Source organism: Ogataea haglerorum (assembly GCF_019207285.1).
Source record: "Ogataea haglerorum isolate 81-453-3 chromosome Unknown 81-453-3_NODE_13_length_241470_cov_96.230587, whole genome shotgun sequence".
In the NCBI taxonomy this organism is placed as follows: Eukaryota; Fungi; Ascomycota; class Pichiomycetes; order Pichiales; family Pichiaceae; genus Ogataea; species Ogataea haglerorum.
In genome coordinates, this window is record NW_025065163.1 from 202,343 (window position 1) to 214,301 (window position 11,959).

The 11,959-nt window shown below is 45.9% G+C and overlaps 8 protein-coding genes across 8 annotated transcripts; 4 read left to right on the forward strand and 4 right to left on the reverse strand.

Annotated features, from left to right (window-relative positions):
• Window positions 1-53: 53 nt before the first annotated feature.
• KL911_004431 (uncharacterized protein) lies at window positions 54-1,445 on the reverse strand (the record flags this gene model as incomplete). The annotated part of the gene is made up of 1 exon (XM_043199722.1): window positions 54-1,445. The coding sequence occupies one exon, from the start codon at window positions 1,443-1,445 to the stop codon at window positions 54-56; it is 1,392 nt and encodes a 463-aa protein (XP_043052923.1).
• Window positions 1,446-1,620: 175 nt separating this feature from the next.
• KL911_004432 (uncharacterized protein) lies at window positions 1,621-3,129 on the reverse strand (the record flags this gene model as incomplete). Its single annotated transcript, XM_043199723.1, has 1 exon — window positions 1,621-3,129. One exon carries the CDS (start codon window positions 3,127-3,129, stop codon window positions 1,621-1,623), a length of 1,509 nt encoding a protein of 502 aa, XP_043052924.1.
• Window positions 3,130-3,337: 208 nt separating this feature from the next.
• Window positions 3,338-4,036, forward strand: KL911_004433 (uncharacterized protein; the record flags this gene model as incomplete). Its single annotated transcript, XM_043199724.1, has 1 exon — window positions 3,338-4,036. One exon carries the CDS (start codon window positions 3,338-3,340, stop codon window positions 4,034-4,036), a length of 699 nt encoding a protein of 232 aa, XP_043052925.1.
• Window positions 4,037-4,057: 21 nt separating this feature from the next.
• On the reverse strand, window positions 4,058-4,825 carry KL911_004434 (uncharacterized protein; the record flags this gene model as incomplete). Its single annotated transcript, XM_043199725.1, has 1 exon — window positions 4,058-4,825. One exon carries the CDS (start codon window positions 4,823-4,825, stop codon window positions 4,058-4,060), a length of 768 nt encoding a protein of 255 aa, XP_043052926.1.
• Window positions 4,826-4,887: 62 nt separating this feature from the next.
• Window positions 4,888-6,390, forward strand: KL911_004435 (uncharacterized protein; the record flags this gene model as incomplete). The annotated part of the gene is made up of 1 exon (XM_043199726.1): window positions 4,888-6,390. The coding sequence occupies one exon, from the start codon at window positions 4,888-4,890 to the stop codon at window positions 6,388-6,390; it is 1,503 nt and encodes a 500-aa protein (XP_043052927.1).
• Window positions 6,391-6,445: 55 nt separating this feature from the next.
• Window positions 6,446-9,064, forward strand: KL911_004436 (uncharacterized protein; the record flags this gene model as incomplete). The annotated part of the gene is made up of 1 exon (XM_043199727.1): window positions 6,446-9,064. One exon carries the CDS (start codon window positions 6,446-6,448, stop codon window positions 9,062-9,064), a length of 2,619 nt encoding a protein of 872 aa, XP_043052928.1.
• A 6-nt stretch (window positions 9,065-9,070) lies between these two features.
• KL911_004437 (uncharacterized protein) lies at window positions 9,071-10,873 on the reverse strand (the record flags this gene model as incomplete). The annotated part of the gene is made up of 1 exon (XM_043199728.1): window positions 9,071-10,873. The coding sequence occupies one exon, from the start codon at window positions 10,871-10,873 to the stop codon at window positions 9,071-9,073; it is 1,803 nt and encodes a 600-aa protein (XP_043052929.1).
• Window positions 10,874-11,113: 240 nt separating this feature from the next.
• KL911_004438 (uncharacterized protein) lies at window positions 11,114-11,958 on the forward strand (the record flags this gene model as incomplete). Its single annotated transcript, XM_043199729.1, has 2 exons — window positions 11,114-11,179; window positions 11,488-11,958. 2 exons carry the CDS (start codon window positions 11,114-11,116, stop codon window positions 11,956-11,958), a joined length of 537 nt encoding a protein of 178 aa, XP_043052930.1.
• Window position 11,959: the final 1 nt, after the last annotated feature.

An 11,959-nucleotide genomic window follows, 5' to 3' on the forward strand; every position in this document is an offset into this window, starting at 1 on the left:
CCAAAACCATAACCGGGACCATCTCAACTCTCCGAAGCCGTAATGGACTCAAACTAAAACCAGGGTATTTCAAAACTAGCGTACCATTGTGAAACCTTATCGTGTAATATCGTGTTGAATTCTCTGACTCCATGAGCGGACAGCCTGAACTGTGTGTGTAACTGTGAGCCCAATTTGCTGAAATGGAAGCGGGATTCTTTGTATAGGCTGCAAGCAAACGAGACCCATTTCCTGCGAATCAGCGGCAATCGCTGGCGAATATATTTGAGTGCACGAGTAGAATTCTTCAAGGACCTCTGTCCAATTGCGAAGAACTTCCGTTGAGCAAAAGTATTGGCCTCGAATAGCGAGGAAAGCTTTTTTGGTATATCTAGGTACCGTTGAGTCAGCTTTGAAGTAATGTCTTTCATTTTAGTCAACAACTCCTCTAAATGTTCATCGCCACGTTCAATTGCAAGCTTCGTTTCTCTGGCAAAAGCCAGAGCCGTGTCTCCTGTCCAAAGCCGAGCATGCAAAAAGAGACTATCTGCAAATTGGAGCCCTTCCTTGATGTGGGAACCCCATTTCCTGATCAATCGACGTAACCTTAAATTTGTCCCCGCAGCCCTCTCGATGGAAAGCTCTTTAGCGAAATCTAATACCTTCAGGCTTGTCGATAAGTTCTCCTTCATAGTGCTCCCAAACCTGCGAGACCACTCTAGTCCCTTATCGCCCAATTCACGTCTTTGTTCCTTTATCCAAAGAAGCCCGCTATAAGCGTCAGCCAGTGCGCCTTCGCCAAACAATTCCCTTCCAAATTTGAGACGGTTATCGAAAGTTATCAAATCTTGATCTTGAAACGAGCAGCGAGTCTCATACTGTTTGCGTTCTTCAAAGTAGTGCTTCAAGCACTCCATCTTGGTATCTAGACCCTTCACTAGACAATCCTGAAGTGTGGTTCTCATATCATCAGACACAGCAGAGCAGTCTATATCCTTGGTTTTGAATACCGTTCCTCCAACCAGCATGGTCAGGGCAAGTCCTAGTGCAGCAATACAATGCCACGATTTTAGTTTATCCCGCTTTACAGCTTTAACATGGTCGGCAAGTGAAATGAGGGACTCATCAGTTGCGTGCTGATCCTCAAAAACATCTTCTTGCCCCTTCTCTAGTTCAATTCGAGGCACAGAGAAATGTGATCCGCTAAGTTCGTTCTTGAGCGTGGACACCGAAGCTCGAACTTCTCTGTTATGCTCTTCCCGTACTTCATCATCGCTAGATACAACATCATCATAGGCAACTGATTGCGAGTCGCTTCCGGTCACAATGGACCATGAATCATCTGAGGAAAGCTCTTGGGGGGTTAATATCTCTGAAACATTATTGGTGCTGCCATTATTGTGCGGAGTGGCGCTCTCTGGTGTAGCTAGACCTGAGGAAGAGCTGGATGCTTCCTTTGTGGCCATGATGTATCTTAGTATCAAATCGGGCTGCGCTTAATATTTGAAGGCTCGTGCTCTGTGTTTTAATTGGATGGCAAAAGCGGCAAGAAGAGGAAAAGATAAGGGAATTTCTTGTTAAAGTCGTGGCGTATGTGGCAGTGCACTAAAAATAAATACGCTTGATATTTTTTTGACATAATCACCTATTATAGCAGCTTTCCCAAGCCTCCAAATTTATCTGAATATACTCTCCCAAGTGCTTGTTATATTCAACGACCAGCTGTGCTAAACTGGACTTGAACCATTCATGAAACTTCACGAGCTGGTCCCATATTTCATCATTTATTTTCCCCAGTTCCTCTTCGAGAATCTCTTGTTGTCTTTCAAGTTGATAGATCTTCAGTCGTAAATCGTAGATACGGTTTTTGCGCGTTTGGTCTGGATTAGGGTCCGTGTATTTCAGTATGACATTGTTGATCTTCTTGATCCCAGGTATTTTCCCGTAAAATGGCTTTTTCGCGTTCACATAGAGAGCAGATTGTAGCTCTGCATCCGTGAGCGGCGCTTCTGCACTAGAATTACCGGATTGCTCTGAGCCGGTTGCCCGCGACGCAAGAGCATCAATTCTCGATATCTCTTCTTCCTGTTTCTGGTAGTCTTTGTACTTGGCGCGCGAGTCCTGCAACGACTTCTCGACCGTCTTGAGCTGCACAGCCTTGTTTCTGTTGTACTGGATGATCCTTTTGGCAATTTTGGTGAAGTTCTTGAGTTCAATGAGCTTGTCCAAGAGCCCCAGATTCGTTGCTTCAGAGAGTTGGTTGGCGTAAATCAAGGTTCTGTCAAACACTCTACCAACATTCTCAATGGAATTTGAGTCTTGAATCAGTGACAGTGCTTTGAAGGATGACCCAAGCTCGGTCAGATCGGGAGACATCTCAGTAAAGTGCTTCACCAGCCTTTTGTTGGTACGCGAAATGTTATCGAGCACTGCCTCATACTTGGAAAACTTACTTTCGAACTTGACGAAGTTTTCAGACTGTTCTTCACCAGCCAGCTCTGGGAAGGAACCAAAATTCGAGGCAGATGGCACCGGAAGAGTGAGATATATTTGATTTTCAAGGTTCGAAAGCGGATCAAAAGGTGCCAGCTTGTAGATCGATGTCTTGTAGAGTATCTGATTTTCTTTCATTGCAAGAAAGTCACTGAAATTGGTTTCTGGATCAAGAAAGCTTAAAAAGTAGTGGCACTTCTTGATCTGGTCAATCGCCAAACATCGGTTTAGAAACACGCTGAGCATCCGTTTTCGATACTCAACTAGGTTTAATGGGTTATTGTTGTTTGCTGAGGTACCATTTGCGGCTGGAAAATGTGACTCGAGTGACTTGGCAGTACTGGACGTCAAATTTGATGCTAACGTTTGTTTTTCAGGGATCGGAGGAATTAGCAGCGTGGGGAAGGTCTTAATCAGACACGTACGCAGCATTTCAAACTCACTATATCGTCTCTTGACCATTAAAGGCCCAACTTTTATCGTATACACGATATAACTTTGCAGATGATTATGCGTCTCGTTCGATTTAGAAGCTTCTGTGATGTGCAATTCGAGGTTGGGGTCCGATTCAAATATTTCAGTCACCCTTGAAGGGGCCAGAAAGTCCTTTCTCGTAATAATCGAGGTGGTCGAGTCCACTACTTTCGAATTGTCCATGTTGTAAGTTTAAATGAAAAAAAAGCCCTACAACTCATTTTGCCATGTATACAAGCCCAAGATTACTTAAGCAGTCGACGAATATATTGTGATGAGACAGGTCTCGGTTTCTCTCTCATCAATAGGGAGGATTGCCAAATACCACCTTTATGGGTGTCTTGCTTCTGTATTGATACTTGGAGAATCGAATGCGGTAGCTAAGATCGCCATGGCCGCGTATATTGGCGTTTACAGTATAGTTCTGTTTTGTTATGGATCAATTGTTTACGTCAAATCTTTCCAGTCTGTGCCTGAAACGCGAGGAGGTTTGATCAAGGCAGGGCTCGATTTGCTACCATTGCTGGTGGAAAAGGTATCGCGAGTGTTGATAAGTTGTTTTCACGTCATTTTTCAACTGCTCCATCTATCGTCTGGCACGAGCACGGCCAACGAGCTGTTGGTCGCCTATGCCATTGTGAGCTTCCGGAAAATCATTGCTTTGGTGTGCTGGGCATATATAACTCAGCAAGATGACAACAGTGTTCACATGAAGGCCTTTCTGGTGTTCTGTGTGATGAATATAACACAGAACAGATTTATACTGAAAAACGACACGGTCCAAGGAGAGCGTGTGGACTGGAAAGAGGGACTGGCAAGTTTTGTGGCCACACCGTCGAGCAACAGCAAACGTGAAGGGGAGAAACTACATTTCCGCAGAAACACGCTATTTGCTGCCAACGCGCTTTTCTCTGCTGTCCTATTCGTCTCCATGTTCAAGTACTACTCGCAGTTCCAGGACAACTACTATAAAGTGATGAGCATCCTTATCAGGTTGATTCTGGTGGTGGACATGGAGTTTCTGCGCACTCTGTGTGACGAATTTGTCGGGCTCGATGTCGTTATGGGCGGTGAAAAGAGTAACGTTTAGTACAGGAAATAGCATGATACATTAACGTCTATGTATTTTGGCGCGACCTAAGGGATCTAACTCCAGAACCACACCATCCAAGAATTTGATTTTGACCGTGGGCCCGTGGTTGCGGATCATCCGTCGTTTGCGCCGTGCTCGTATCTCGTCCAGATCACCATCTGGCTCGTCCCAACGGTCTTTGTCCAGCGTCGATTTGATCTCTGCCTCAAGCCGCTTCACTCGCTCATAGTTCAGAACGAAATGGACCAACTCTTTCACAGTCAACATGAATTTGATGTCCAATTCCATGGGGTCGTTGACATCATTTATCTTTGTGGTCTCCAGCAAAAACCGAATTCTGTCGTCCTTTTGCTCTGCCTTTGACCCTCCAAGCTTGCCGAGCAGCTCCATGCAGTTCTGGTACTCGCGTAGCAGCTTGTTGCGATCGTCACGGGCAAACCGTTTCTCCTCCTTCTCGCCCCTCTTGTGAAAGGCCTCGAACAAACTCGAGTCCAGCGGATCCTTGTTGCGTTTTCCCTGCTTTGCTGGCGGCAACGTTCGTTGACGCCGCCCCGCCTTTGTCCGTAGGTCCACCAGGTTTAGGGGATATCGCTCAACGGCCTCTTTGAAACCGTCCAGCTCGGGGTTATGACGAAGCCGTGCACCGGCCGGCACTTTTGAAACAACGTTCAGAGTGAGCTGTTCAGATACCCCTGTCGCAAGGTAGTTATCGAAGTCGTACAAATCCGCATTTCCGTGCTTGTCTCCGCCTCCGCGAAGAGACCGTCGGTGAGTCTCATCGCCCATACAATTACGTAACCGAGGATGCCATTTTTAAAAACATTTTAGTGTGGTAAAAAGTGCTAGCCATGTCGAAATTCCGGGGAGTCTCCTCGATGGGTATTGGAGACGCGTACCAGGCGGGCCGACCAGGCGCGGATCTGCGCCCGAAGCCGACCAGGTCAGCCAATGGTTTGCGATTGCGCTCCCGACAGTTTATCACGTTCCTGCTTCTCTGGCTCTTTGTGGTGCAGTATTTTGAGAGATGGCAAGTAAGTAGCATGATTAGATCCTGCCGTTGGAAAGACTGGGAAAAATGGCCTTCAGGCGCCGATCCGCATCATCTGGTAGTTATCGGAGATCCTCAATTGGTGGACAATTTCTCGTACCCTGCAAGAAATAGGTTACTGTTATATTTAACACAGCGGCTCAGCGACAACTATTTGCACCGAAATCATCGACTTTACCACCAGATCCTCCAACCAGACACCGCCCTCTTTGTTGGAGACCTCTTTGATGGCGGCCGCGAATGGACTAATCCAGTCTGGTACGGAGAATACTCGCGCTTCCACAGAGTTTTTGATCCGATCGAATCTACAAGAACATTGGCTCAAATTCCAGGAAATCACGATATCGGTTTTGGAAACGGAGTCCAGCTTTCTGTACTCAACCGCTTCAGAACATTCTTTGGCAACCCTAACGACTATCTTTTTTTGGGAAATCATAGTCTCGTCCTTTTGGATACAATTTCTTTATCCTCCACAGACCACCCTGAGGTGAATAAAGACCCCACAAGCTTTCTTGCGGCCCTGGGCCATGATGACCACCCTGCGAAACAATATCCTCGAGTTCTGGTGAGCCATGTGCCGCTTTACAGGTTCACAGAATCTCAAACGTGCGGTCCATTGCGAGAATCAAAAAAACGGTTTCCAGTGATGCGCGGTAAGCAGTACCAGACAGTGATCGAGTATGAGCTGAGTCAGCGCATTTTAAACTCCGTCAAGCCAAAGCTCGTCCTTTCTGGAGATGACCACGATTACTGCCACATTCGTCATCCCTTGGCAAACACAGGAGCGCCTCGTTCGGTAGACGGCGAAGCATTCACAGACGAGATCACCGTCAAGTCATCTGCCATGACTGGAGGAATCAAGAAACCTGCCATCCAACTGCTTTCACTGTATAACCCGCTAGACGGCGATGCTGATCCAAATTTAGTTGTCGAGGAAACAGGATCGTTGGTAGTGAGTCACGATACGTTGCGATCGAGGCTATGCTATCTCCCAGACCCTTACCAGAGCCTCAGATGGTATTGTTTTGTGATACTGCTAATGTCTGCTTCATTTGTGATGGTTTACATCTACCCTGACACTACAGCAAGACTGAATAGCCGCCTTCGAGACCGTTTGGGGGTCATCAAGCCGCTCTACGAGGACGACTTGGTGAAGAGACAGTCGCTGAAAATGTCTTTGATGGACTTTCTGCTGGATTGGAACGTCCCAGAAGGACGCAACTGGAAGATGTGTGTGTTGCACATAGCAGCTAGCTTCGCCGTCTACGTATGTATCTTGAATAGGTATCATAATTCTATATAGCATAATCGACGCGACTATAAATGGGATCAAAATAAATCAAGTTTATTTGTGCCCTATGAATGCGGTGGACATGCAAGGCTGGCCGCGCCCGCCGATCAAGGTGATACCCGCAAATGTTGTTCACACAATTGCAGTGAACATTAACAATTTTCGAGATCTGCTAAACTTCAGCCTAGTTAATAAGTCCTGTTACAATGAGATCATAAACGACAGCAAGTTGTGGATAGGATATTTGAAAACCATACATTGCTGGAAAAGACCGAACAGCAAGGAAAACATGAATGGGAAAACACCAATCCTAACAACTTCTGGAGATACCTCCTTGCTCATTGACGAGGAACTGACACCTATCAATTGTGTGTCAAAAAGCGTCTCGGATCCAAATCTAGCCCGCCTGGAGTTCATCAAAATCTATGAGATCATGGCGCCCATATCTAACGACCTGCTGGTCAAGAACTACTCGAATTTTCAGTCGCTCGCGGTGTTCAAGGAATTTAACGACCCTTTTGACCAATCCATGCTCTTTGCTGGTGTTAGCAAATTCATACAGATATATAAGCACGAGGACAGATATAGAAATATGGTCATTAGACTCAATACGATCTTGGACCTGTTTGTTACGTCAGTGATTCGAGAAATTGAGATACGGTTGAGACAGGAGGACTTCACGGAGGCGCGCAAATTGATCAGCGCACTTGACAACTTGAATTTAGATATCGGCGACATCGAGGTGGACAGCCTGGAAGCTTTACTGGAATTTTTCCTCGATAGATATGTTGATGCGTACTCATTTTTGTCATCTAAGGACACTGTGGACCGTGTTCTCAAAAAGACCACATACAAGGCCCGTGGAGTCGTGAAAGGATACTATCTAGACTTTGTGGAGGTCGACAACATCTTTGATCAAGTTGCAAGCTTACTGAACAAGCAATTGAGTGAAATTGATAAGATATTTGATACAAACGCGGATGAGGTGCCTATTGTGTTGAAGTTGATGGAGACGTTTCTTGGAAACTACTTTATTGGAGGACTGGTCGAGAAACTGATAAATCGGGCAAAACATATCGATGGTCTTGATGAGCCAGTAGACTTGGAAGAAGAGCAAGAGGATGAGAAAGTCGAACCACCTCATGTCAACATCATGAACGAAAACTCACTCTACTTCCAGTGCGTTCCTTTTCTATATCATAAGCTCCTGTCAACGTTTGAACACCTGAACTATCCGCAAAGCTCAATGCAATCGATTAATCAGGCCACAAAAATGGATTACTCTCCGGTGATCACCGGATTCATCAACTTCTACTATGAGCCCCATTTGGTGGAGTTCTCCGATCAGCTACCAAAACAATGCCACCAATCTCTCGTGCACTTAATAGACACATGGGAACTAAACAAAGTTGAAAACGAGAAGATGCTGGAGCAAGAAATCCTCAAGTTTGTGGATGATTCTTCAGAGGCACAAACAAACCATTCATTCGACATTTTCAGCAGTTTCTCTAATATATTCAGACTCAAAGGAGCGAAGAAAACAGAAAAAGAGGAAATTGAGAATGAGAAGAGACTAACAAAGTTTGCAGCTAAGCTTCAAATTTTGACCACCAATGTCCAGAACATTAAATCGCTGGTTAGCATGGACTTGACAGTTCTTATTCTACAGCATGTAAAAAACAGCTACGACCTCTTACTTGGACTGACGAAAAACTCGTCGAGCTCTGAGATTAAGGCCAACATCTACAAAGTGTGTCAGGATATATTCATAGACATGCTTTCAACGTTGATCGATCGCCATATAAAAAGCGGATTCCAAGAGGCATTGACTCGATTAAAGGAGTATAACCCAGCAGAGCTGGAGGTTAGTGTAGACTTCAAAGTGGAGCCGCTTACAAACTTCATTGAGCTCGTTAACGTTGGAGACTTAATTTTACAGATGATCAACATTTTCTATAATGAAGAGCTAGTGAAGAACGAGATTGTGAAAACGAAACCGCAGAAAAACAGAGACTTTCTTTCCTCCAATCAGTGCGAAAAAACGATTTCCAAGCTTGAAATGATGCTTGACACGTACGTCGCTGACGGTCTCGACATCAGCATTGGGGTGATCATGAATGAGGTCAACTTATGCATCCTTAGGTCTCAGGTAAACGAGGGAACTTACAATTTGGTGAACATGGAGCAAATGGGGATCAAAAATGGACAGCCAAGTGTTTACATCAAACAGACTGTTACCATACTGGAATCACACTTTAAGATGTTATCGGAATCTATTGATAAATCCATACTGGACATATTTAAGGAGGAGATTGGCGAGCGGTTTATTGCGACATTTATAAAGCTTCTGACCAAGAAACTGAACATCTCTACCATAGGAGCGATCCAGTTCATCACCGACATCAACTATCTGTACGACTTTTTCGTCAAGTACAAAATCAAGCAAACGGTGCAGTACCTGGTGGCTTTTAAAGAGATCAGCCAGTTGTTTTTGATTGAATGCGATGATAAAAAGAAATGCAAGGATCTTGGGAAGCTAGTAATAGACCTTGGGAGAGACAACGGCATTTTCAGCCCGGAAGAGGTGTATTCCTTTGTGAGTCGCCGCAGTGATTGGGTCAGCATCAAACGATCGGTGGACAAAATCATGTATGGCTTTGGGCCCGACGATTGCACAATTGTATAAATAGTGTTAAAGAATCTCGTTTAGAGTATCTGTTTCATCCTCCAGTCTCAAAAACACGTCGACGACGTCGAAAGGCTTTGGATTCTCTGGGTTGCTTAAATTCAGGTTCTTGAGTTGCTGGAACAGCCGGTACTCTGCATCCGTTACGTATGGATCCTCAATATCTGGGTTCTGTTTGTCGTTCAATGTTGGGTAAAGGCCTTGCAAAAGCTTGGTTGCAAAGGAGTATGTTTGGTAATACAGAGACCCGTGAGAAACTGTTGTGGCTTGGTAATTGACAATCCACGCGATCAGTTCTGACGAGTTTTCAAACTCCCGCGTTGACGAGAGCTTCTTGAACATCTTCACAAACATCTCCAGAGCGCCCTGTTCTTCTTTGGAGCACGAACTATAAGGCGTAGTGCTGAGGCGAAGGGTCAAAAGCGTGGCAAAATCTAGAGCGATCTTAACGAAGATCGGGGACTGTTCAATATCCAGCCCCACCAGCTCGTCGACCAGTTCGCGACTGCGGGAGGCGAGGGCAGAATATTGGATAGCTTTATCTGCCAGCTCTTTTGCAGGCTCCAAAAGAGTTAGGGTCAGATGAATCACAGACAATAAAGAGTGAAGAGACCGATATCCAGGCGGCGCTATTGAGCTCAGCTGATGTTTCCAAGAAGATAGGGAGCTTTGGATCAAATTGTCCATTGCTGAGTTTTCCTTATCGATGTCGAAAACAAGACCGTTGAGCATCTTCGAGAAATAGAGCGTGATGTTAACCAGCTCCCCAGTGTACGAGCGTTGATTTTTCTTGAGCTCCAACAACCTGTCTGAGGACGCTGACCATTGTTTTCCGAGTCTGAAGCTATGTAAAGTTCCAAGCACGAAGATCAAACACCAGATATTTTGCGAGTGAGTGGATGATAATTTGGAGTGCGGGGAATATTCTTTGTTGAGCTCATGCTGGACAGCAAGCTCTCTTGCGCGGTCAAGAAGAGAGTAGATATCGAAATCGTGTTTTTGGGGAAAAGAGGCCAAAAGTACGATAGCTTGAATAGAATGAATATCGGTGGAGTCCGACAACTGCTGTTTCAAATAGCCAACGATGCCTGCATCTTTGGACACAAGATAGGCCACGGTCCAAAAGAGAAGCGGCGACTGGTGGTACAACTGGGTTGGCGAGGATATGTGGTGCATGATAGGCGCGTTTGCTAGGTAACGTGTGTTGAATATGCTGAACCACGATTGAATAGTGGAGGCAGGATACTCCTTGCTACCAAGACTGAAGCATGGAGACTCATCGAATGAGTACTCATCATCCGAAGCGACCGGCGAACACGAGTCGATGGATAGCGACTTGCAGCTCTCGTCGCAAGAAGGAGTGTGCGAAGACATGGGAGAGGGGTAAGCAGAAACTGACTCTAGATCAAAAAGCCCGTCCACTTTGATTCCTCTTTCTTGGCAAATGTTCTGCAATAACCTATCCTGCAACATCAACATGTCCACCAGAGCCTTCATGTCCTGTATGCTGTCTGCGAGGTTCTTGATGATTGTGGAGCGCTGGACATGGACGACAGTCTCGATGTGGCAGTCGTGGCCCCTCCGGGAACAGGCAGAGCACGGATTTGGGCGCGTTTCGCTGAGATTGCACTTGATTTTATGCTTGCGACACCTCGCACAAGATTTCAAGAAGCGGAGCTTTGGCTGGCTCCTCGTAGCACCGTGAGGGTTGTTGAGTACCGTCGAGGGCTTGGGAGCGGTGCGTTGCTGACGCTTTTTCAGGGTGTTGGGCAAAAGGGTCACCAGTTTCCGTTTGCAAGGCTCAGACATTGGTGGTGAAAAAGTGCAAGGAGGTTGCTTTTAACTAGAAACAAGGTCCAGCTGCAAGGTATGCAGATAATCCGGGGAAAATTTGGTGCCGGGGTGCCATCTCCGAGCCCGGTTGGGGGTGGCAGAGAGGAGTCCGGGAAAAACGGGGTGAGCTCGCCGAGGCAGCCAGGGTGTGTGGGTGTACACCTGAGTGCCCACTGCGGCGTTCGAGCGAGGCAACACGAGTCCTTAAGGTGAAATATGATTCTCCATGAAACCTCGTTACGTCTTTGGAAAAAGCGCTCAACATCTCTAGCCAATGCCGTGGTCGGTTTTACAAATCTTTTCACGTTGATGCGCGTGTAATGCATTTCTATTGTTAAGGGTATTGTGTATGGTGTCGGAATCCGAGCATCCGGATCCACATTCACTCCGAGGCATTTATACATCTAGCACCATGGGGTGCATAGCCAGACTTGATGGCTGTACATAACCTTTGAACTGCTTAATTGTTAATTCCTCATTGGCTAATCCAGCAACTTTACATAATCCACTTAACAAAAATTGCTAGGTACCTTATTATGGCGACCGCATTTCATGGCATGTTTACCGGAGGCCGCTACAGGGTCCCACAGAAAATGGAGGACTTCTTGCTCGATGCCTTCACAAAGTACTGCGAAGACAATAGCACAGAGGACCTTCTAATCCAAGATCTCAAGCCGTTCTTCAAACAATACTTGCGCATTTCCGATAGACTCCTCCACTTCCTGCAACCGAACGATTTTATTCTTACAGGTACCACCGAGGTTGTTGATTTTGAACGCTATCTGTATCAAGGTGGATTATTTTTGATTCTGAACCAAAATTTGGATTTGATCCAGGACAACTGGAAACTCGTTTTGAGGAGTCTCGGACGCAGGCCCAGTTATGAAGAGCGCTTGACCTTCCCAGATGTGCAAAAGCTGGCTGCGTCGTTAAACCAAGACACGCCACAGAGTACAGTGGCAGATATGCTTACTCTACAAGGAGACAAACAGTATATCGATTTCTTTGACTTTGCATTGATACTAGGACGCGTGGGGGAACTAAATATGAAATGGGATTGAA